General features: G+C 48.0%; 1 protein-coding gene across 2 annotated transcripts in view; it reads left to right on the top strand.

The window, feature by feature from the left end:
- The window catches only part of Dnmbp (dynamin binding protein), a 105016-nt gene that overhangs the window by 31720 nt on the left and 47370 nt on the right, over positions 1 to 25926 (top strand). The window contains exons 3-4 of one of the 2 annotated variants that reach the window (XM_076563141.1): positions 1293 to 1415; positions 8864 to 10849. In XM_076563141.1, coding sequence (XP_076419256.1) covers positions 1293 to 1415; positions 8864 to 10849 — 2109 coding nt within the window. Of the gene's footprint in view, positions 1 to 1292; positions 1416 to 8863; positions 10850 to 24177; positions 25422 to 25926 lie in introns of those variants that run through there. The other variant, XM_006992019.4, reaches the window with a different exon arrangement.

Genomic DNA, 25926 nt, shown 5'->3' with positions numbered 1-25926 from the left:
TGTTAGCTTAAGAAGATGGGACGGGGGGACTGGAGAGATAGCTGAGTGGTTAAGAGTACTGTCTTGGGGGCTGGAGAGATGGCTCAGTGGTTAAGAGCACTGACTACTCTTCCAGAGGTCCTGAGTTCAATTCCCAGCAACCACATGGTGGCTCACAACCACCCAATGATATCTGGCGCCCTCTTCTGGTGTGCAGGCATACATGCAGATAGAATAGTGTATATATAATAAATAAATAAATAAATAAATAAATAAATAAATCTTTAAAAAAATAGAGTACTGTCTTTCTTCTAGAGGACCTGGGTTCGAGTCCCAGCATCTACATGGCAACTCACAACAGTCTAACTCCAGTTTCAGAGGAGCCAGTGCCCTCTTCGGACCTGCACATGGTGTACAGACAAAACACACATACACATAAAATAAAGCAATAATTAAAAAAAAAAAAAAAAGAACGATAGGCCAGGCACTGGTGGCGCACGCCTTTAATCCCAGCACTCGGGAGGCAGAGGCAGGTGATCTCTGTCAGTTCCAGGCCAGCCTGGTCCATAGGGTGAGTTGCAGGAGATTTATTGTTACCCAGGAGGCAGGTGATGATGGCTCATGCCACAGTGGTGGGTCTGGGGATGTGTGGGCAGATTCAGGAAACATCTCTTGTTCTTTGTTCCTCCAGCTGGCAGGCCCTGCCTTCCTACACCACCTATAAAACTCTACCCATCTTCAGACTGAACTGTTATTTCATAAAAAACTCTGTTCCTCCTCTGAACCTCCATGGCGTGTGTGTGGGTTTCAGGATTCCATTTTCCTCTTTGTCCAGGTGAACTTTCAGATCTTTGAAGATCAAGACCACCCAACTCACATCTCCCTCTTCAGTGAACCTGTTAGAGTGCCAGTGGTTAATGCTTATTGAGGTTGTGTGTGTGTGTGTGTGTGTACATGCAAGTGGACATTTGGAAAGCACAGGACAGCTTGCAGGATTCATTTCTCTCCTTACACCGTGGGGACCTGGGAATCTAACTCAGGTCACCAGGCATGGCTGCACATGTCATTACCCACTCAACCATCTCACTGGCCCAATAAATGCTTTTGAGTTGTGTTCTCTGCCCTATACATACATTTAGCTCTGAACTGTGCACTTTATCTGTAGTAAATTCTCTAATTATTAGCATGAGGTCAATTTTCAATTCCGAATTTGCAACTGTACTGAGAAAAAGAGTTGTCCTTGTACACAGACAGAGGAAAAAAAATAATCTTAAGAGAACACTCAGTATTTAATGTGTGCTTCTGTTTTTCAGGACAGTTTCCCAGCAGTTTTGTGGAGATTGTGACAATCCCCAGTCTGAAAGAAGGAGAGAATTTGTTTGTTTGCACCTGCGAATTCTCATCTCGGGAGCTGAACAGTCTTTCTCTCCATCGGGGTAAGAGCATCAGAGAGCTGCAGTCTTGAGAGCAGGGTCTTTCAGAGACGTTTACACTGGTTAGCCCGTCTCTGCAGCCGCCACAATGACGTAACGCCTGTGAGAGGAAGGCCTTATGTTATAGTGCGCGGTAATTTTCATGGGATTTCCTCAGAAAGGTATTCTTTTGTTGTTGTAGATTTACTTTTATTTTTTGAGACAGGGTCTTTATATATCTCCCTGGCTGGCATGGAACTTCATATGTAGACCAGGCTGGCCTCAAACTCACAGAGATCTACTTGCTTCTGCCTCCTGAGTGCTGCGATTAAAGGCGTGAGCCACCATGCCAATCTGTTTTTATTTTAAATTATGTGTGTGGGGGGATACGAATATGTACGCATGAGTGCAGGTATCTGGGGGGTGAGAAGGGGATGTGAATCCTCTGGTGCTGGAGTTACAGGCGGTTGTGAGCTGCCTGCTGTGTGCTGGCAACCAGACTCCTGTGCTCTGCCTTAGTCTATGTCCTTAGCTGCTGAGCCGCCATCTCTTCAGCCCCTACAAAAGTATTCTTAGGGATCTTCAGCAGTGGGAGTATTAGCAGCTGCACATTATACATAACAGTGTAGTTCAAAGGCAATTCACTCCAGGTAAGAGGTATGGCCTCAGGACATCCTCAGTCCAGTGTTATTTGTTCACTACCCTAAGCTGCAGACACTTTAGACAGTGTTAATCTCTTCCTCAGAAATACTACCTTGTATGATTTTGCTGAAAACATTGCTACTTACTAAAGAACAATAGGGAACCGGTGATTTTGATGAAGAAGAGATAGATGCAAGCCTGTCCCATTGCTGTGCCTCCATTGGGTAGAGCAAAAGAAACAGTTGGAACAGATGGTGCCAGCTGCATCCCCGGGATGATTCAAGTATTTCTCACCATTGTACTCTAAAGGCATGGACTTCCAGAGATGGACAGGAAACCATTTCCACGTCCGCTTGGTGAAGTCTACGCCGTTCTACACAAACACAGAGACCAGCAGGGCTGCAGCCTGAGGCTTGTGACCCCACCCAGCTTTGTGATGTCCCAGTCAGCGTATCAGAATAGAACTTACTTATAAGCTCTGTTGTTTGCATTGTAACTGTCCTTTTAGTATGATACTGAAGGCACAGGCATTCTTACACACACACACACACACGCACATGCACACGCACACGCACACGCACACGCACACGCACACACACGGTAGGGAATCGAGAGCTAGCAAACTTCTCTAGCCCCTGGTCAATGAGAGGAAAACAATATTGGGTTTTTTGATGTTCATCCTCAAGACCTGTCTTGGAGTTTCGTGCATGTTCGCCTGTTCTCAGTCTTTGCCTCTCCCTCTGGTCTGGAGCCTTCTTGCTAATCAGGGTTGGGAAGACAGTGGAAACTAGACCTAAGACTCCGGCAGGATCTTGGTCCTCCCTCACACTATCCCAAGGCGGTCTGGAGTTCGGGGCAGGCCTCCCCAGGTAGGTCGGAAAAAGGACAAGAACCTGTTGGTGTTTCTGTGAGACATGCACAGGATGTGAGCGGCATGGCCTGATTATTTGTTTGTTTCAGTGATGGAGGTTGACACCCAGGCCGTGAGCACACTGGACGGCGAGACAAGCACTCTGCCACTGAATCACATCTCCAGCTTTAGCATGGGCCTTTTCTTTCCTAGTCTTGGCTCCTGCTGAAAACAGCAGATAGAAGGAGTGTTGTGTGGAAATAAATAGTGTGTATGTAGTGTTATGAAGAATTTGAGGGAATCGCTGCTAGAATTAATTTTGCTTCAACACTGTAGGTTATATGGTCAAGTCTTAGGCTTCAAAGCATTTTTAAAAAACAAGATTTTCTGCTGAAGCCAGCACTGAGAAGACTCATCTGATGTGTTCTGAGCTGGCTCTGAAATTAAATCCGCCTAAGGCACTCAGTCCCCCCCTGCCCCCCCCCCCCCCCCCCGAGGTTCTCGGGAAGACCCCGGCACTGACCTGTTAGCCATGTAGCCATGAGTCACCTGAGCAAGAGTGAGTGAGCCAGGGTCAGGCTGGGCTCCAGTCAGCAGGTCTTTGTCTTCACTGATGTGTGCGTGTCTGCGCACATGTGTACAGGTGCCTGTGAGGAGGGCATCAGTGCCTGGGCACGGAGGTTACAGGTGGTTGTGAGTCACTCTGTGTGGATACTGGGAACTGAACTCTGGTTCTCTGCACAAACAGTCCTCTTAACTACTAAGCTATTTCTCCAGCCTTGAATCTGTAGATCTTCATTAAAAAATAAAAAAGCTTGCGTGTGGGTGGTTTTGCCTGTGTCTATGTCTGTGTACCACACGTAGGCCTGGTGCCCACAGAAGCCTGAAGAGGGCACTGGATCCCCTGGAACTGGAGTTGTAGATGTTGTGTGCTGCCTTGTGGGTGCTGGGAAACAAATTCCATCAATCGCTACTTAAGAAAATGCCCTACAACCAGATCTTGTTTGTTTGTTTGTTTGTTTGTTTGTTTGTTTGTTTGTTTGTTTTGAGACAGGGTTTCTTTGTGTAGCCCTGGCTGTCCTGGAACTCACTCTGTAGATCAGGTTGGCTTTGAACTCAGAGAGATCCTCCTGCCTCTGCCTCTGAGTGCTGGGATTAAAGGCGCACCACCGCTGTTTGGTTTACAGCAGGATCTCATGGAGGATTTTCCCCACTGAGGTTCCCTCCTTTGGGTGACTCTAGCTTGTGACAAGTTGATGTAAGAGTAGCCAGCACAGCAGTGGGGTGGCTTCTCTTCTGTGCACACAAAACTTGAGTGGTGAATAAACAAACCAGAAGGAGACCGGAGACTTCCAGGAGTATTGGGGTGCTAAGAGTATAGTCCAGTTGGTAGAGTACTTGGCTAGTATGCTCAAAGCCTTGGGTCCAGTCTTACGATGCATCCACCTCTGTAGTTGTACATGCCAGTAATCCCAGCATTCAGGATGTAGAGGCAGAAGAGCCTGGAATTTAGTCCTCTTCCGCCACACTGCCAGCCTCGGCTACATGAGAGCCCTTTTGTGCCTTGCCACCCTGCCTGTTTAGTTGTTATTAAATTACACTTAAGAAGTAGCATTAAGATTAATAAGAGCAGCTGGAGAGATGGCTCAGTGGTCAGGAGCACTCTGCTTTTCCAGGGGACCCAGGTTCAATTCTCAGCACCCATGTAGAGGCTCACAACCATCTGTAACTCCAGTTCTAGAAGTTCTGACTTCTGGCTTCTTCAGGATTGCACACACATCCATGCAAACAATACACCCATACAAAGAAAAACACATAAAGTCATCCAAAGAGAAAAATTGTATGTGTGTGTATGTGTGAGTAATTTGTGTTATGACTAGTATGTTAAAATTAGGCAATATGGCTTAGAGGATAGGAATTCTAATGGTCCTAGATTTAAATCCATCTTTGCCACATAGTAGCTGTGATGTTGGGCTAGCACATTGCTAGCCTTATGTACAGGCTGGAGATGACAACACCTACCTCAGGGTAGCTGTTAGGACCAATGAGGTTGTAAACTAGGCAGAGGGACATGCTCTGTGGCTCCTGAGGCCTGCCTTCCTTCTGTGAAGTTGCTGTGTATGGGATGTTTCCCCAGACAGTCTACCTGGAGTCATCACTGATTCTGCCAGCAGGTGTCACCCTCCCCACTTCCTGAAGCCACTCAGTTATTTTGGACTGTGCTTTGTGTTTTGCTTCAGAAACAAAACTGTCTTCTGGAAGAGTCAGTATGAGTGAGTGGCTAGAGTCACCAGCTGTCCAAAAAATAAAGAATAGAACACGAAAAGTGAAGGGGAAAAAAAGGGAAAGAGAGGAAGGAAGAAAAGGAAAAGAATGTGTCAAGGGAAAGACAAGAAGATCAGGAGGTCATTTCCTCACACAACACAGAATGCTTATGGCTGTCTACACCTCACATTTCTAGGCAACCTCCTCTCAAAATGATAATTTATAAATAGGTTTCTGACTGATCTTTATCAGTCAAAGCACAAGCATCTTAGATTTTAATGCCGTGAGATGAAGTGTTAGGATAAGCTCTAATTATAAATTAAAGGATATATGTGGTCTGCACAAGGCACACAGTCCCCTGGGCAGTTAGCACCATGAGTGGAGGTAAGGAAGGAGCTGGGCCTGTGGAGTCAGGCAGCGTGTATCAGAGTCTAACCAGACCTACATTCCTTCCTGTAATCTCACTTCCAGTCCACTTCCTGTTCAGAGAAAAATTCCAACCAAAGAAACAAGCAGGATGGTTGGGAGCAGTCACATTTGACCCCAAGGGTCACTGCAGTTTCTACTTTCCTGTTCCCAAACCTGGTCCTACCATTCCAGGAATTCTTTATATTGGTGTTTTTGAAGTCTAGAATGACTGGGTATCCTCCATTCCTAAAGAATTACCCAGACTCCAGGGAAATAGCTTGCCTGACTAATTAAAACAAGAGATTTTTGAAAACAGAAACCAGAGAAACCACCACCACCACCACAAACCCACCCCAGGGAAGTTAGGCCTTAAAATAAAGGTAATCACCAAGTGAGGGGGAAAAACAAAGGACAAAATCAAAAACATAAGGTGGGGATGTTGAACTAAAGTAAAGTGCCATCTAAATTGTGTGTGTTGATGGGAGAGGGGCGTCATCTTGTTTTGTTTTGAGAACCCTCCTTTATAACTGTGGATAACCAGCAGAGCTACAGTCTGCCCGGAAACAAAGCTCATCAAAACCACTGTTGGAATAGACAGGAAAACAAGCCCCATTGTCCAAGTTCATGGAGATCTGGCCAGACAGAGCGCACTGTCATTCTGCAGCTTGAAGTGAGCCAGGCATTTCAAAGCCAGCGGAGTGGGAGTTAGGACATGCTTTGATTTTCCTATTCACCAAGAGACCCATTGTGTCTGAGCAGTCATGTCACCAGTGACTTCCCACGGAGGCCTGGATGGCAGGCCTCAGGGCCACTGGGGGAGGGCGGTAACTTGTAATTCTCAGGACCCAAAGCTTTGGCCAGTGCAAAATTAAGGACTACAGGAATATGGGAGCAAGACACCATTTTTAGGCATTTCCAAATAAAACTCTAAGCACAATAAAATGAAATCAGGAAATATACAGGGTGTCTACCACTAAGTCTAAAATGTTATATTATATGCTGTGCACTGTGCCGACATACAAATGCCAGGACTGAAGGGATAAGTGGGGTGCTTCGGTAGGCCACAGATGGCCAAGCAGCTGTGAGCTCCTAAGATTTTAAGGAGGCCTGCTAAGGTTTCAGATGGAGAGAGAGTAGCAGTAATAAAGATTCGGAGTTCAGCAGGATGTGGTGGCATGTGCTCTTAATCCAAGCACTTCGAAAGCTGAGGCAGGAGGGTTGCAAGTTTGAAGCCAGCCTGGGATCCATCGTGAGACCCTGTCTCAAAAGCAAACAAAGCAAAAATCCTTTTGTGTGAGATTTCCCAGGGTCTCACATCATAGGTGAGATCATGATGGATGGATGGAGAACAGAGAGGTGACTGGATAAACCCGAGCACAGCTCAAACAGGGCGGAAACAGAACAGCCTGCTGCTGTCTAGGTAAAGAGGCGCTCCAGAGTGAGTACAGAACAAATATGTTTTATTGAATTCACTCAGTAAGATCAGGATTGTTCCCAGTACGTGGGAGTCTGAGGCAGGAGGATTGGAACAAGTTTCAGGCCAGCCTGCGCTCTGGAGTGAGACTGTATCTCAGAAAACAAAGAGAGGTTATTAGGAGAAAGTGGTGAGCAGTAGACCGTCATGCCTCGTGACTAAAGTTTAAGCAAAAGGATGCTGTACAATTGGCACATTTACAATCATTCGATGGGCTAGAAGAAATAATGTTTGGGTAAAATTTAAAAGGAAAGATGGGGAATTAAACTAGGCTAGGGTATTAGCAAAGAGAATTAATACATGGGAGAAATGTTTTGAAAGAAGAAATTAAAGGGAACGAGGAAGTTAGCAATGGGAGCCAATTTTAGATGCAGGAGACTATGATGAATTTGGGAGCTATGGCTAAATAAAGAATAATCATTATTAACAAATGGCTGCTTAGCGTTCACTACACAAAAGGCAACATCTCAGACTCTTAAGATACAAAACAGAAGTGTGCCCATCACCAATTCACTTACACACACTTGGGAAGGTAGGGCACACAATCTTTTTAAAAATCAGGAATGAGGCTGAGAGATGGCTGAGAAGTTAAGAGTACTGACTGATGCCCGGCGGTGGTGGCCAGCACTCGGGAGGCAGAGCCAGAAGGATCTCTGTGAGTTCGAGGCCAGCCTGGTCTACAGAGTAAGTTCCAGGATAGACACCAAAACTATGAAGAGAAACCCTTGGGGTGGGGCAGGGAAGTACTGACTTCTCTTGCAGAGGAGCCAGGTTCTGTTCTCAGCGTCTACGTAGTGACTCCCAACCACCTATAATTCTAGTTCCAAGGGATCAGGTGCCCTCTCCTGTCTTTCTCAGGCACTGCATGCACCTGGTGCACAGATGCAAACACCAATACATATAAAATAAAAGCAATCTCCTTTAATTGCCCAGGAGCGCATAAAAGTCAAGAACATAACAGCTAGCCTCTCCCCGGTGCGTATGACTGGGAACCGTGCACTGCTGCCCCTCCTGACTGTTTGCCAGGGTCTGCCTCCCTCAGGCAGGGTCTGCCTCCCTCAGGCAGGGTCTGCCTCCCTCAGGCAGGGTCTGCCCCCCTCAGGCAGGGTCTGCCTCCCTCAGACAGGGTCTGCCTCCCTCAGGCAGTGTCTGCCTCCCTCAGGCAGGGTCTGCCTCCCTCAGGCAGTGTCTGCCTCCCTCAGGCAGTGTCTGCCTCCCTCAGGCAGGGTCTGCCTCCCTCAGGCAGTGTCTGCCTCCCTCAGGCAGGGTCTGCCTCCCTCAGGCAGCTCTGCTCAGGAGAGTTGGCCCATGCACTGACCAGAGGGAAAGCTCAGAGTAAGATGAAAATTAGTAATCCACAAAATGAATGTCCATAGTTACATAATCAAGCGTTTGTTATAAAGCAGTTGATTATAGAACTATGGAATGTGTTTTTAGAACTGTGGTGAATCTAAACCCTCGGACAGACACAATTTTGGGGTGTATATTTTGTGACGGCTACCTGAAATACTGGTTATTTGCAACAACAGAAGAGCAGGTCCCTGGGATTTTTAAATCTTCTTATAGGGCCAGCAAGACGGCCCGGCAGTGAAGGTGCTTACTGCCAAAGCCAACAGCCTGAGCTCTGTCTGCAGGCCCCATGTGGCAGGAGGAGAGACTCTCGGTGGATAGACATGTAAGCCCAGCACTCAGGAGACTGAGGCAGAACTGTGGTGACAGCCTGGGCGACGCAGGGCAGCCCTGTCTCAACAACGGCAAAGAGGCGATGGCGCTGTAGGCCGTAGTGTTATTCTCTGGTTCTGGCCAGGTTCTGACTTTCGCTTCTTTCTTCAGGAGACCTGGTGATTCTTGATGGCACCCCAACTGCAGGATGGCTGCAGGGCCGAAGCTGCTGGGGGGCCCGGGGCTTCTTCCCGTCTTCTTGCGTTCGTGAGCTCTGCCTCTCCTCCCAAAGCCGGCAGTGGCACTCACAAAGTGCCTCGCTTCAGATTCCAGAATACTCCATGGGACAAGCACGGGCCCTCATGGGGCTGTCTGCCCAGTTGGATGAGGAACTGGACTTCAGGGAAGGAGATGTGATCACCATTATCGGAGTTCCCGAGCCAGGCTGGTTCGAAGGAGAATTGGAGGGTCGGAGAGGCATTTTCCCAGAAGGCTTTGTAGAGCTTTTGGGGCCCCTGAGGGTTGTGGATGAGTCGGTAAATTCTGGAAGTGGAGATGACTGTGTTGCTAACGGCGAAGTAGACGTCTCCACAGGAGAAGTAGAAAGTGGGGCTGACGAGGCTGACCACCCGTCCGGGACCTATGGACTGGCCCTCTACAGATTCCAAGCCCTGGAGCCGAATGAGTTGGATTTTGACGTAGGGGATAAAATCCAAATTCTGGGGACCTTGGAGGATGGCTGGCTGGAAGGACGTTTGAAGGGCAGGACAGGTATCTTTCCCCATCGCTTCGTGAAGTTATGTCCTAGCCCCAGGACAGAAGAAACCGTGGGTCTGCCCCAGGAAGACAGTCTCCCTAAGAACTCTGAAAGTTCTGTGGACGGGTTGGGGAACTCAGTGGTGGAGGAAGCAAGACTTGAACCAGAGACGTGTGAAGCAGAAAGGTGTGACTGGAGTCTGTCTGAACAACCCCAGGTCCCCCTAGATCGTGGGGTCCCTGAGTGTGCTGTAAGCGAGGACTCTGGTCAAAGTGAAGAAGCCTTTGGAAGCTCCCCAGGTGTGGATCCTGAAAGGCCTCTTGTTAAAGACTCTTCCACACCTGACCCCTCAGAGATAGTCAATGGTATTTCTTCCCAGCCTTGGGTACCTGGTCACCCCAAAGTGCAAAAAAGTCAGTGTTCCTCAACAGCAAGAGGGAGCCACCAAAGCTTAGCCCCATCCGCTGAGTTTGTCCCTCTAGAAGCCTGGACTAGAGACTACTCCAGCCTGCCTCCCAAGAGGACATATGCCCAGTGCAGGTCCCTCGGGAAGCCAGCACCCCCACTTCACAGGGCCTCCTCCCTCTCGGCCTCAAGGATAGCCAGACCTAGCTACTTTTGCCATCCGGTTATGACCAGCTATTCTCAGAGGCACCAAACATCTGCAGAAAACGCCTCCAGCCTCTACTCTGCACCAGGGAGACCAGAGAGGAGGCCTGGGCCACCAGACAAGGGGCCCACCACAGAGGTAGCCACAGCGTCACAGGGGGACAGCATCGACCTGGATTCCAAGTTGACCCAACAGCTGATGGAATTTGAGAAGAGCCTGTCGGGGCCCAGCACAGAGCAGGATAAAATTGCACGCCGCTTTTCAATCATGGACTTTAACTCTGAGAAGGATATTGTCAGAGGCTCCTCAAAGTTACTGTCCTCACAGGATCTCCCCGAGAGGAGAAAGGCCCTGAGGCCGCCGCCGCCCAGACCCTGTACCCCAACACTCGTTTCTCCCCACTTGCTGCTTGACCAGAGCCCAAAACCTACACCCCCTTTGGCTGTGCGGCCCTCCCGCCCTGCTCCCCTGCCTCCTTCCACACAGCCGAGGGTGAACACAGCTTCCCCCAAGCCCACCCCCGGTGCCCACCCCAGTTGGGAGGCCCCAGAGAAGGAGTGCCCCGAGCACGTGGAGCAGAGCCCAGCCCAGACCTCTCCATGCCCCTCTGTGCTGGCGAGGATTCAGGATGTGGAACACGACTTGGACATGTACACCAGGGCTCAGGAAGAGCTGAGCTTGATGTTAGGGGAAAGGCACGGTGACTTGCTGAGGGCGGAGACTCTGGGGAATCTCAAGTTCTACGAGAGCACCATCCAGAGTCTGACCCTGGAGCTCCAGCAGCTGAGAGGTAAGTGAAGGAAGCCGCGTGACCCTGACTCCTGTGCTGAGGCTCAGTGAGGGCCTCGCTATTGAGAAACATTTACAGTCTGTTACCCAGTCCCCCATTCCGTCACCTAATTAGATTGCTCTGCCGTGCTCTATCTCCGACCACTGGATTCTCTGACTTCTTTACTGCTCCAGTAGAGAAGCCCAGCCTCAGAGAGGTGTGTATTTTTGACACAGTACCCCCTCTGCTGCTGTGGCATCCACGCTGCTTTGCAGATAGGAAGTTCCTAAGAGACTTTCTAAACTGAAGTTTCCCGGCCCAAGACGTCTCCTGAGAAAACTAGAACTTGTATCTTGGGAATCAGGAGCCGTATTTCAGCAGCAATATCCCGTATTTCTTACTTGTTAGCATTTGTTATTACCATTCGTTTACAGCGTCTTCACGGCTGTCCTGGAAGTACATACAGGGATCATTCAGATGGCCACTCTATAGAGGGAGGGACTAAGACCCAGCTGTTAGGGAACTTGCGGAGAGCTGAGGTTTAAGCTGGTGTTTTCACTACTACAGCTTTTAACTTCCCACTTTGTGCATGCAGAAATGCATATTCTGTGGCTAGTCTCTGGAGATGTGTGTGTGTGTGTGTGTGTGTGTGCGCGCGCGCGCGTGCGTGCGCGCGCGTGCGTGCGCGCGTGCAGGCATGTACCGGTATATGTGTAGGTATGCATGCATATATGTGTACATGTGTGTAGGTCAGAGGTCAACCTTGGGTATTGTTCCTCAGTTGTTTTTTTGAGACAAGGTCTCTCATTGGCCTAGAGTAGTGGCTCTCAACCTCCCTGATGCTGTGACCTTTAATACAGTTCCTCATGTTGTGGTGACCCCCAACCATAACATTATTTCGTTGCTGTTTCATAACTGTAATGTTGCTACTCTTATGAATAGTAATGGAAATATCCTCCAGGGTTGCAGCCGATAGGTTGAGAAGCACTGGCCTAGAGCTTGCCGGTTAGGCTAGGCTGGCCGGCCAGTGAGCCCCGCCTGTTTCTACTTCCCCAGTGCTGAGATTATAGGCATGTACCACGACACCTGGCTGTTGTTTGAATCTTAGATGGTCTTATAATAAAAAACTGAAAGCTAGATATCAGGGTGAAAGCTAAAAGATCAGAGAAGCAGAACAGCCAGCCACTGGATCTTACCTCTACGAAATCCTCAGTCTAAAGAGAGTGAGTTCCTGTTTCCTCATGCCTTATATACCTTCCTCTGCCCTGCCATACTACTTCCTGGGATTAAAGATGTGTGTGCTTTCCAAGCAAAGGCATGAGATCTCAAGTGCTGGGATAAAAGGTGTGTACCACCACTGCCTGACCTCTGTGTCTAGTCTAGTGGCTGTAGATGTAACCAACCATCCTATTAAATAAGAAACACAGAGTCAATGCAGGGATGAAAGTCCAAGAGGTCAGAGCTAAGAGCCTTACCCGTCACTGCTGCAGCTAGCCTCTTCAGCAAAGAGACCTACTTCCTGTGTGTTTGTCTTTATATAGACTTTCTGTTCTGCCTTCTCATTGGTTGTAAACCCAACCACATGACCTCCTCGTCACTGCCCATCTGTACAGACCTCCAGGTCTCTATGGTTGGTATTGAGATTAAAGGCGTGTGTCTCCATGCTGGCTGTATCCTTGAACACACAGAGATCCGCCTAGCTCTGCCTCCCAAGACCTGGGATTAAAGGTGTGTGCCACCAACCCCCGGCTCTGCTATGGCTTGCTATTAGCTCTAAGTAGGGGTTTCCTCTTTGACTGCAGGAAAGGTTTGAACTAAATTTGCTGTGGGGGCCTGCCTGAGGCCCCTCTGGGAGTTTCCCGAAGCCCAAGGCAAAGGATTACTTTGCCTGTCCCTTGTTGATCTACATTCATTGGTCCAGTGTTTTCCCTTACCACACCTTCTGCATACTCCAGAAGGAAGGGGCATTCTGTTGCCATTGTTTTTTGAAGAAACATTGTTTCTAGGAATGACTTGTTTACAGTCCCTTTTTAAATGTCCTTGCTTTCCTCATCCAAAACATCTAACATTCCTCAAACCTTTGAAATTGCTTCTCCTACCCACATATCATCTTGGTCATGAGACTCAACATTAACCGTGTCTCTAATGCAATCTTCCAAGGGTGCAGATCTTGCCTTTAACGGCCTGATTATTCTCTTGCATGCTGCATTCGAGTTCTCAAAAGCCAAAGATTCAATTATTATCTGACTAGTTTCTGAATCCGGGACCATTCTCTTTACTGCTGAAGCCAGTCTTTGTAAAAAAAAAAAAAAAAAAAAAAAAAAAAAAAAAAAAAAATCTGTGAAAGATTCTTTTGGGCCCTGAATAACCTTTGTAAATGACTCAGTTTTCTTTCCTGGTTCCTCAACTCTGTCCCATGCATTCAAGGCTGCCATTTGACATAGACTTAAGGTTTGGATATCATATAAACATTGTGTTTGTACTGTAGCAAGTGGTTGGCTCTGTCCTCTGATCCTCAGGCAAGTTTATTAGGCTACACACTATATCACCACACCTGGCTTTATACATGGGTGCTGGGGATTGAACTTGGGTCCTATGCTGTGCAGCAAGCTCTTTGAGCCATCTCCCCAGCTCTCTCTGGGGAGTTCTTATTCATCAGACTCACAGGAGAAATGATATATAAAGTGGAGCTGGCTTGGTGGTGCTTGCCTATAACCTGAGTACTCATGAGGCTGAGGCAGGGGAATTGTCACAAGTTCAAAGCTTATCTTGGCTACATAACAAGGCCCTGTCTCAGGAAACAAAGAGGAAAATAGCAGAAGAATGGTGGTACAGAGCAGAGATCACAGATCAGGCTGGCTTCAAACTCACAGAGATCCGCCTGCCTCTGCTTCCCAAGTGCTGAGATTTAAGGCATGCCCACCACCGCCACCGCCGCCGCCACCGCCACCACCACCACCTGCCGGAACTATTTTTTTTAAGATGTATTTTTATTTCTATTTATGTGTACTTCGTGTGTGTGTGTGTGTGTGTGTGTGTGTGTGTGTGTGTGTGTGTGTGTGAGAGAGAGAGAGAGAGAGGGGGGGGGGAGAGAAAATGAATGTATGCCATGGGTATGGGTGTTCTTGGAGGTCACAGGAGGCTTCGATCCTCTGGAGCTGGAGTTACAGGTGGTTGTATACCAGTTACTAAGTTGGTATAAATCATAGAGTGTAATTAAGCTTACTGATGTGTTTGATCTTAAGTGTGAGTTGCTGTAACGAGCATACGTTCTCACAAACTCACACTTCACAACAGCCGCTCTGAACCAAGCTTGGGTCCGGCCCACGTCTTACTGTCCTGACCACGTGTCCAGGGTTGGAGGTGTCAGCACGGTCTCCCCCTCGGTGGAGCAGTGTTCCCACTTTTGTTTTATGGTGATGTTGGTGGACTCCTTGTGGGACTTTATGCTCACAGGAGATTTCTAGTCTTTTCTCTCATTGTCTAGGTGTCTCGCCTGATTTTCTTAGGCCTTTTTTTTTTTATTGTATTCGTTTATTTATTGTGTGTGTATTTCTGACCCTTTTCTTCGGGTCTTTGGCAGAGTTCAGGCTTAAGGTTGGGGAGATTGGCAAATACCGTTACACATATTTTTATGATTCTAGTTTTCCTTTGTTTTTGTTTCGTTTGTGTTTTAGATTTTATTTTTATTTTTAACTATGTGCATGTGTCTGAGACCCCCTGAAGCTAGAGATTCAGGCACTTGTGAGCCCCCTGAAGTGGGTGCTAGGAACTGAATTCAGGGTTTCTCCAAGAGCGGACTGCTGAGTGCCTCTCCTATCTGAGTTGCATTTGATGACCTATAATTTTATATTATTATCTCATCATTTTGATAGTTTTTAAGATGTTTTTGATATATATTTCTTCTAATTTTTTAGCTTTTATTTCTGTGAAAGGGCCCAAATAACTTAGACTTCATTATAGGAAATACATAGGTTAGGTAACCAATGTTTGGCTCTGACTGAGAATTGGGAGTTTTAATTTCAAATTATTATATTGAGTTAAGGTAGAGCACTAGAAGGTATGTATAGATGGTCACGTGTCAGGGAAGGGCCATGTCATTTGGTATGGGCTCAGGTCAAGCCAATGTCATCTAGAAAACGTCTTTATTTTTAGCATTATACGAAGAGCAGGGTATAGAGTGATGAACGTTCTAGATGTGCTGTTTGGCTATGGAATTTCCAGTTGAATGGGTGGAGATCAGCAAGTCAGGGGCCATATCTAAAGCACCGTGCCTTTGAATGTGTTGGCTGTCTATGCAGCAGACACATTTGGTCCTTGGAGTTTCTTAGAACTTACTACATTAGAAGCCCCAGTCAGAGCTACTGAGTCTGCCCCGGGAGAGCCTGTGGTGTGTCATAGTCCTTTTCCGACTCAAGGTGAGGCTCACATACCTGACTTTGACGCATAATCTCCATGTGCACACATTCCTCATTCATCAAATGCTGGCATTCAGTAGGAGCCAAGCAGGGGCTCACATTGATCAGAAAGAAAGGCACACTCATGGTATCACTCACGTGTGCATGTTTGAAACTCTAGGGAGCCTGCTCACACTGGCCTCTAGTTAATCACACTTTCCATCCTGCAGCCTTTGAATCACACCTACAGAGTTACTCTCGGTGTGGGTCAGCGCCAGAACCCCACGTTCACCCTCTCTACAATGAGTCAGCCTCCCATGCATTGCAAAGCTGGCTTCTGGCTTGTCATTCTAGTCTGTAACGTCACGTCAGGAAAGAGGACAACAAAAGACACTCAGTTTTTATTTGAGATAGAGTCTCACTGTATCACCTAGGCTGGCTTCGAAGGGGTGTGTGTGTGTGTGTGTGTGTGTGTGTGGTGTGTTTGTGTTTGTATATGTGTGTGTTTGTGTGTGTGGTGTGTGTTTGTGTTATGTGTTTGTGTTTGTGTGTGTGTGATGTGTTTGTGTTTGTATATATGTGTGTTTGTGTGTGTGTGTGTGTGTGTTTGTGTTATATGTGTGTGTTTGTGTGTGTGTGGTGTGTGTTTGTGTTATATGTGTTTGTGTTTGTGTGTGTGTGATGTGTTTGTGTTTGTATATATGTGTGTTTGTGTGTGTGTGTGTGTGTGTGTGTATGCACATGTGGTGCCCGAGCACATGCCTGTCAAGATTACAGGAGGATGTCAGGGCTCTGCTACTTTCTTCTTTATTCCCTTGAGACAGGGTTTCTCACTGCCTCTGGAGCTCACTGTTGTTTGGCTAGGCCAGCTGGCCAGCAGGCCCCAGCAATCTTCCTGCCTCTGTCTGTCCACCACCACCAAGCCCCGGTCATATTATACACAAACATGCTGTGCTGGGATTACAGGCCCAGGGAACTATTGCAAGTTCATTTGTTTATTTAATGTGGTTATATAGCAGGAATCTTAAAAGTTCTTATTAATAAAATCAAACCCGAGGCGAGTTATTGGGGTCCATGCTGGTAGATCAGAGAGACAGAACAAGCCACAGCTATCTCACCTGCCAATTCCTCAGCTGGTCCTGTTTCCTCAGACTGGAAGCTTCTGTGTCCTCATCCCAATGAATCTCAGCTGAACTGTGTTGCTCCAAAGCCTGAAAGCTTAACCAGCCAAATGCTTAACCAGCCAAATGTTTCTAGTTTCTGGTCCTCACGCCTTATATATCTTTCTGCTTTCTACCACCACTCCCTGGGATTAAAGGCTGGCTTTCTGGGATTAAAGGTGTGTGTCACCATGCTTGGCTATTTCCAATGTGGCCTTGAACTCACAGAGATCCAGAGGGATTTCTATCTCTGGAATGCTAGGATTAAAGGTGTGAGTGCCACCATTTTCTAGCCTTTGTATTTAGTGGCTGTCTGTTCTCTGACCCCAGATAAATTTATTAGAGTACACAATATTTTGGGGAACACAATACCACCACAGGTGTGGAAGACTCAAACTCAGGTCCTTGAGTTTGTGTAGCAAGCCGTCTTATCCAGTGAACCAGCTCCCCTGACCTTGAGCTTTGATTCTCCTGCCTTAGCCTCCCTGTGTGCTAGGAGAGCAGGCTGTGTGCTACCACACCCAGTTCTCAGAGTAATGTTTAATGATGACTTACACATGAGATCACAATATGTTTTTAAGGAAAGTAACATTTTCAACAAAACATTGGGTGGGATCTAAGATCCACTGAAGAAAACCAATAGATTAACCAGTGGGAGACGGCTGATAGGGGACAATAGTATATTACACCAAAGCCGTCTATGATATTCTAGACAGATGACCAAATATTAAATACAGTCTTTTTCTCTCCAGAAGAAATTCACATTCTGAAAACTCCTTGAAATGTCTCTGGTATAAGAGTTCTTTCTCCAGTTAGTAGAATGGGTAAAATAGACCAGCCTAGGCCAGTTGTGGGGGCACACATGAGTAATCTCAACATTTGGGAGGCAGAGGCAATGGGATCTCAGTGAGTTCCAAGCCAGCCAAGGTTACATTGTGAGATCCCGAGAGAATCCCAGCACTCTGAGGCAGAGGCAGGCAGATCTCTTGAGTTTGAGGCCAGCCTGGTCTACAGAGTGAGTTCCAGGCTAGCCAGGGCTGCCTCAAAAAAAAATAAATAAATAAAAATAAAAAAAGAGAATAAAACAAAGAAAGTCAAACCAATTTGTGATCTTTTTTTTTTTTGAGATAATGAAAGTTTGTGTAGAGCCAGGTTAGTTCAGGGGAAGAATGTGTGCTGAGGCCGTACAAGGCCGTCCGTTCAATCCTAGACTCACCCCAACACCCCAAGAAGTGAATGTAAGACAATGATACTCTTTTTCCTTTTCCAGTTTGTCAGCACACACGGAAAAAGCAAGTTTCCTTAACCCTGTGACGTCGGCTTCAGGGTGTTGGCTTAGTGCAGATTACCTCAGTTAATTCAGCTGGATTTTATCCTGGTACAAAGCCTCTAGCACAGTCTGAACCCGTGAATAGTCTGTTAACGCCGAACAGTGACTAGTTTTTCCTTTTAGGGCTGATGGTTTAATGTCGTCGCTTAGAATTGTTTACTTAGTTACGATTGATCTGTGAGTCACGGTTCTTTGCAGTTTGTGGGGTGACTTTGCAAACGTTGATTTCCTCGTGCTCAGGGCCAGGCACAGGGTGGGAAACGGCAATAGACCCAGCGCGTCAGGGTTTACGGAGGCTTTGCAGGACGTGGCAAAGGAGCTTGAGCTGGAGTGAGACCCTGGTCATGCCATCGCTCCGCTCTCTCCTTTACCATTTATTCGACGTCACAGGCCCTAGAAGACAGGAGAACCTTTATTCAACCCCTGGGTTCCTGTATGTTCAAGGTGGCGTCTGAAGGACAGCAGTGACAGTTATTGCTACTTACTTATATAAGTAGCATTTTAGAGGAAAGGGATCCTGAGGAAAGAAGCAAGCAGAGGTGTCCTGGAGGTGATAGTTGATGCCAGGCAGGGAGCCAGCAAGGCTGTTTTTGAAGAGGAGGGATGAAACCGAGGAAACAGCAGGAAGGCCATTTTGGCTCAAGTAGGGGCGGGTTTGGCGGTTCATCCAGAGTAAGGGAAGCCACCGTGTTTTGGACACAGGATAATATGATTTGACTTAGAGTCAGAGACACTAGACGCAGAGACCAGTTATGAGGTCACTGCCATGATCCAGAGAAGAAGTGCCAGCAAGCTGGACCTGGGAGGTGCAGACGGGGGAGACAGCTTGGCTGGGATATTTTGGATCTGAGCCAGTGAGACTTGCTCTGAGTGTGAGAGGCTGAAGAATGAGAAGAGGAGGGATGACTCCCGAGTCTGAGCAGCAGCCAGGACTGGTTGAGATGGTAAAGAGGCTTCAGGCTGAGCTGGGTGGTGAGGGAGGAGTGTCTGTGATAAACACCATGACCAAAAGCAGCGTGGGAAGTGAGAGTTTATTTTAGCTCACAGGTCACAATCCATTATCCAGGGAAGCCGAGGCAGGAACTGAAGTGGAAACCATGAGGAACACTGCTTACTGGCTGGCTTCCCTTGGTCTCTGTCCTTCCTGTTCCCGGTCAGCAGTGTCTTCCCCAGAACTGAGAGTCTGCCTCCACTGGAGACCCCATTTGATCCCGGTACCTTTCTGCCTCCACTGGAGACCCCATTTGATCCTGGTACCTCTCTGCCCCTTTGTTCCCAGATCCCGACTCCAGGCAGCCAGGGGCTAAAGTCAGCCACACAGTTGGATCTGCTGTTCAGGTTTCCTTCTCAGCCTTAGCCTAGAGGCGCTGTGCTGAACAAGAGGAGAAACTTGTGTCTGTGTGTGTGCGCGCGCGCCTGTGTCTGTGAGTGCACGCCTGTGTGTGCATGTCTGTGTGAGTTCACGTCTGTGTGTGCATGTCTATGTGTGTGCCTGTCTGTGTGAGTGCCTGTCTGTGTGTGTGCGTGTCTGTGTGCGTGCCTGTCTGTGTGTGTGCCTGTTTCTGTGAGTGCAGGTCAGTGCATGCAGGAGCGTATATGTGAAGGCCAAAGGTCAATCTTAGGTGCTGTGCCTCAGGATCTCTGTCTTGTTTTTCAAGACAGCATCTCTCACTGGCCTGGACCTTTCTAATTAGGCTAGACTGGCAGGTGGTCACCTGCCTCCACCTCCCCTGCGCCAGTTTTAGAGGCACACACACCGTAGCACCCAGCTTTTGATGTGTGTTCTGGGGGGGTCGAACTTGGTTCTCCTGCTCGCCTGGCAAGCACTTTCCTGGCTGTCTCTGACTCCTTCCTCCATCTTTCTTGACTCTTAACTGTGCACTAGCTAACTGGGTTAGAGAAGAATGTGACCCCGAACTCAGCATCATCAGCGATCTCCCAGTGTGGGACACCAGGGTGTGGGCCAGCACGGGGGAAGGACTAGGGAAGAAGGAAAGCCGAGTAAAGCAAGTTTCAAAAGGAGAGAGTTACCCAGTCACAGCTGCTGGGAAGCCAGGCATGGCGGATCACACCTTCAACTCTGAGTTCTGGGCTAACCTAGTCTACAGAGGGTCCCAGGTCAGCTAGGGATACCTATTGAGACCCCATCTCATAAAATGGATGGGGGAGCAGAAGATCGCGCGTGGGTGTCCGTCTCAGGCTTGTGCGTGGGCAGCAGTTCCAGCTGAGAAATCCGCGTGCTCCTCTTCCCTGCTCGGTTTCTGTAGCAGCCCATCAGTCTGGAAGTCTGCCCTGCGTCGCTAGGGCAGCAAAAGCCCCGGTTCTTTACATCCTCTGTAAACTGTCTTTTTTTTTGGGGGGGGGTGTTTTGGAGCCTTTCCGGGAACTCATTCCGTAGCCCAGGCTGGCCTTGAACTCACAGAAATCCGCCTGCCTCCGCCTCCTGAGTGCTGGGATTAGAGGGGTGCACCACTAGTTTGTAACTGTGACTTTAAGGCTTTGGGAGCAGGATGAATTTAAACACAAACAGAGAAAAGGGGAATTGCTGGCCTCAGTGACACGGGTGTGAAGCGGTAGCATCAGGAGCTCCTGGCAGAGTGAGTTCAGTGCCAGCCTACACAACTTAGCAAGACCCTGTCTCAGAAATAAAGAGTGACAAACAGGGCTGGGAGTGTAGACCACTCAGTGGTAGAGCGGGGAGTGGGGAGCCCTGAGTTAAACCCCAGCACAAACCGCAAACAGCAGTTCACTCCCCCCCCTCCCGCAGTATCTTCCTCTGATCATTTATCCATAGAGTCTTCTGACCTAGCATTTACTTTTCTCTCTGTCTCTCTGGGCCGCTCACCAGGTGCGCTTCTTATCATACTTGCTTTATCAAAGATACGCAGTTGCTAGAGAACTTTGTTTTCCCGAAACAGTTTCCTCCCTCCCCTCTCTCCCTCTGTGTGTGTGTGTGTGTGTGTGTGTGTGTGTGTGTGTGTGTGTGTGTGTGTGTGTGTGTGTGTCTGCTTGTAGAGGTCAAAGGACAGGACAACTTGGAGAAGATGTTTTCTCTTCCTGCCTGTGGGTTGGGGAGACCGAAGCCAGCCTATCAGGCTCGGAGGCAAGCACCTTTACCACCTGAGCTAGCTCATGAGCCCTCTCCCCCTGTTTTCTGAAAATTTTAAATTACGTTTCTGTATGTGTCCCCAGCATGTGGGTGCAGTCAGAGGACAACTTTCAGGAATCAGTTCTCTCCTTCATCCCTGCTGGAGTTGAACTTGGGTAACAGGTTTGGCAAATGCCTTTTTTACCTGCTGAGCTAGCTCACCGCCCCTCCCCAGTTTTTAAACCTAGTTGGTCTCAAATTTGAGGGCCCTCCCCCTCCACCACTTCCTGAGATTATTATAGGTTTGTAGCACAGTACTCAGCTAGGATGATTAATCTTTTTGTTGTTGTTTGGTTTTGTTTTTGAGACTGAGTCTCACCTCACTGGTGAGTCCTGGCTGGCCTGGAATTTGCTGTGTAGACCAGGCTGGCCTGGATTTGCTATGTAGACCAGGCTGTAACAAACTCTTGAGTGCTGTAATTAAAGGCCTTTGCCTTCCTGAACACAAAAAATTAATCTTTGTTTTCAGTTGGATTATAAATAAGCAAGATCATCAAATTTTAGACTTAAAAACAGAGACCATTAACTTCCTCTATTCACACATAAGAAAATAACACCCAGGGCTAAAGAGATGTCTTAGCATTAAGAACATGGATTGCTCTAGCAGAGGATCCAGGTTCCATTTTTAGCACCCACATGGAGGCTCAAAACCATGGGCACCAGCACTCATGTACACACACACACATACACACACACACATACACACACACATACACACACACACACACACACACACACACACGAATGCACAGAATTTAAAAGATAAAGTAAATCTTTAAGAAAAAAGAAAGAAAATAGCTAGGCATAGTGGCCCACACCTTTAATCCCAGGACTCAGGAGGCAGAGGCAGGTGGGTCTCTGTGAGTTTCAGACTAGCCTAGTCTACATGAGATCCTGTCTCAAAAACAAAGAAGGAAAAATAAATAGCAGCTTCATTATCTGGCGAGTTCTCTATAGATTTTGCTGCTCTTTTGCATAAATCCGCCTTCCAGATATCATTGCCTGTTTGTTCAGCGAGCAAACCGCAGTCTTTATGGACTGCAAACGTGGTCAGTACTCCTGAGGGGATCTGGATGTTGGTGTCCTGGGGAGAGAGGAGACACCCGGTGAGGGGAGCTCGGTGAGGGAAGAATGGTAGATAGGTGTGGGTGCATCCCTGCCTCTGGAGACGTGTACCTCTAAATTACACCCGGGTAGCGTGGTAACGTGGTAGAATGGCCGGGTTAAGACGGGACTATGTTTTAACATAGTCCACTTTGTCTGCTGCCATGAAGTCAAGCAGATCGGGTTCATGTAGCGGTGTATGTGATCCTAGATGTTATTCTAACTCTCAGGCTCTCTGGAGCTCAAACTGAGGATGACCTTGAACTCCCAATCTTCTTGCCAAGTGCTGGAATTAAATGCATTCCTCACCACTCAACTGGATTATTTCTTTATCTGTAGTAAAAACAATAATTGCGTTCTTCCTTTGAAGGATAATGAAGATTAAACAGGACATCTTTCTTGACTTCTGGCACCAATCATAGCACGCACACACACACACACATACACTGAAGCCAGAATGGTTGGGACTGTCACTGCTGCTGCTGATCGAAAGATTCATGAGAACAGAACACATGGGCTGAGTCTCAGGGGAATATCAGAAATTTTGACAAGGTAAAGAGGATCCCCAAAAAAGTGGACAAAATCCAAGCATGGTGGCACAGGCCTGAAAACCCAGCTTACTCAAGAAGGCTCACAAATTCAGTCTGCCTAGGCTACAGGGTGAGTTCAAGACCAGGCTGAGCAACTTAGTGAGCCCTTTCTCAAAATAAAAGCTGCAGAGAGGAGGCAGGGATGATAGTGCACGCCTTTAATCTCAGGAGGTGGTGATAGGCCTCTCTGTGAGTTCAAGGCCAGCCTGGTCTACATAGTGAGTTCCAGGTCAGCCAGGGCCACACAGACCTGTCTCAGACAGAAATAACAAGAGCAAAGAGAGCGTTGGACATACCGCTCTGTGCTAGCGTGCTTGAGAATAAACCACAGACCTCCGAAGAAAGAAACACTGTTTTTGAGAACCTATCTATGAAGTTGTGAGGGAAAAATAGAACCAAGTTTTGTTAGGGCTGGAAGACTCAGAGAAGTCACCAAGGCCACCTGCCTCATCTTATAGACGGGCCAGCTGAGTCCTGGAGAGAAGATACAATTTATAAGTAGTAGGATAAACACTGAATTGTAGACAGGGCATATCACTCCGATCTTTCCGTTCTTTACACCACTCCAAAACTACGAGTTAGATAAAAGTTGAAGTGATTATCCCTGTTCATCGAATGGCTGAGCAGGCATCAGTGATCCGATTGAGGCCTGTGTGATTGAGAACCGTGGGAAACGTCTCCCAACACTTGACTTTGCCATTGCCAATTGTTGTTTTTTACGTAGCGCTTGTCACGTGACTTTATAGTGTGTGGAGTTGTGGTGTCCATGTGAGCATCCCTCATTTATCTCCTCTTCCTCAATGCTTATGTACAAGATCGACCGATGGGTGGATCGATCAATCTGTCTGTCTATCTGCAGCTTACTGAATTCCCGTAGGCACTTTCACACCAGCCTTTATGATTTCTAGCTGCATTCTCTAGTTATAAATATAGTGCATAAATTGGATGGAAATAGTTTTAGAAAATGGATGGTCTTGATGTTTTCTGGTAAGAGTATCTAAGAAAAGGGAACATGACTGTTGTCTAGACAAGACATTTCACACCCTTGGTTGCTATGACAGAGGGAGTAATAGGAATCCCTATTCTTCCTTCAGGGGGATGGCTGGTGTGGAGGCAGCCAGAGCTTGAGTGGCGGAGGGTGGGGGTGGGTGCAGTGGGTGGGGGTGGGGGTCGAGTTGAGTGTGCACTGCACTGGTCACTGGAATCTCACAGGAGCCAAACACTCAGGGCAGGGGAGCTGTGCTTCTCGGAGAAGAGCTTCAGAGGTCCCCGGCTTAGAAACCTTGGCGGCTGCCTGTGCCAGCATTTATTCTCATTCCCGTGGCTTCTTGACAGTGAGTCTGCAGGCTGACTGAGACCCTCGCCTAGGCTTTGAAGGGTTCTTTCTCTTTCACAAAGACTTTTTTTTTTCTACAAGACCTTGAGGGCATCAGAATGCCTGTACCTTCAGTACACAAAGCGGCCAAGCCAGTCTGACCAGCTCTGGGGAACACCGACGAGGCTGCCAACACCAATCACAAGGATTCTAGTTACTAATTATCTCCTGGCCTCTGAGGAGAAGGTAGAGTAGCTCACTGATTGGATCCTGAAGTTGAAATGACTCCACATAGCCCTGCACTCCAGCCACAGCAACAGGAAGACTCCAGTGCTCTGGGAGACATTTTAAGGACAGATACAGCCTTAGGCTAGACCACACCTGTCCGCGTTCCAGCCCGACCCAGGCCCATGGCCCCGAGAAGTAAAACCGGTGCTCGTATTGAACATGAGTGAAGCTCATGAGATTGGGAAGGAGACAGGAGCGGAGCAGAAAGGGCCTTGGGGCTCCGGGTGGGAGTATGAAGACTGCAGGAGCCTGCGGAAAAGGAGCCTTGCCGAGGCGGCTGGGCTCCGGGCAGAAGATGACTCGGACTCCACACGCTGGGCCAAGGGGCGGAATCGGCCCTACAGGAAAAGAGATTGTGGGTACTGGGATTTTGAACAGAGTGAACCAAACTGTATGGACTCCGGGGAAACAAATGGAAGAGGAAGGAATAGTCCCTTCCCAGAGGACATAGACCCTGCGAATCTCAGGCCTGGGACAGAGGAGTATTTGCTTCTGGGACGCCGGGCTGGGATCCTGGAAGCTGGAGGATGTAGGGTGGTGAATGGCTGTGTAGATCATAAGGATCTGACTTATAATCCTGAGGACCTGCAAAAAGCCACACACAGGAATGGCTACAGGGACATGGGTGACTCTCTGGGGAATTTACATCAACCTCACAACTGGTGCCGGGGCCTGGGGAATTACAATTATAGTCTTGAGGATTGTAAAGGAATTAGCTTGGATTATAGAGATCACGGCACTGCACATCATGTTCCTGGGCCTCATACCAACGGTGAGTCTAGGGAGCCTCCAGATTTGAATGGGATCAACGAAGGTGAGGAATTTGTTCAATACTATGAAGAAGACAGGAGGGTTTGCCAAAGTAATAAAATCTACCCCAAAACAAAGACTTATCCCATGGATCTAGCTAATTTTGATACAGAAAATAAAAGCTATGATAGTTTCTCTCTAAACTCCGAGTCTCATGATTACAGACAAGTGGATGCTCTGTATGGAGGGGAGGATTTGCAGTCTGATGACATGGACAGACTGGGAATGGGGGCATCTCGTGCCAGAGGAGCCAGCTCTGAAGGTCTGCAGCAGCAAGAAGAGCATCACTTTGGGATTCCTGGGGACCCTGCGTTAGAAAGCACTTGGCACTTAGGGGAGGTGAGAACGTTAACTGGTTCAGAGACCTGGAGAAGGAATAGCTGCTTCCGACGCACGGCTCCCAGCACCCTGAGACGCTCCGAGTTCGTGCAGAGACGGAAGAAGCCCCAAGGTAGGACTCCAGCCAGCCTCGCGGCAGGTTAAAAATGCATCCTGAAAACAGGCGGCATGGATGGCAATATCGTCATGAGATGTGCTGATGTGTGTTCTGAACCCTGACCCCTTAAGTTCTTATCAAGTGTGTTTGCACAGGACACTTGATTTGGAGACACAATGGTTGGGGGGGGGGGTATTTTGCAGAGGAAAGGTACAAGTAGTGTCACAAATGATGTGCTGTGACCGACCCTCAAACAAGACAAGCCTCTCACTCCCGGGAGTTGTCTTCCACTCTGACTGTCTGCTGCCCTCAGATGCAAACCTCTTTCCGTCCTTACGCTAATGTTTTCGTTCTTGTGGGGACAGCCCAATTGTTAGTGTGACATTCTTCTCCAGACTTTAGCGGGAGAGTTGGCTTGGGCTGCTGCTGTTCTTTTCTTGTCTAACTGGCAGATGGGGCCCCGGAACTCCTGTGGAGTCCAGAGCTGTTTCCAGTTTGTCCCTGGGCTTTGCACCTGCTA

Source organism: Peromyscus maniculatus, chromosome 1 (genome assembly GCF_049852395.1).
Source record: "Peromyscus maniculatus bairdii isolate BWxNUB_F1_BW_parent chromosome 1, HU_Pman_BW_mat_3.1, whole genome shotgun sequence".
In the NCBI taxonomy this organism is placed as follows: Eukaryota; Metazoa; Chordata; class Mammalia; order Rodentia; family Cricetidae; genus Peromyscus; species Peromyscus maniculatus.
The sequence above is the reverse complement of the archived record's forward strand: the minus strand, read 5'-3'. Positions and strand labels throughout refer to the sequence as shown.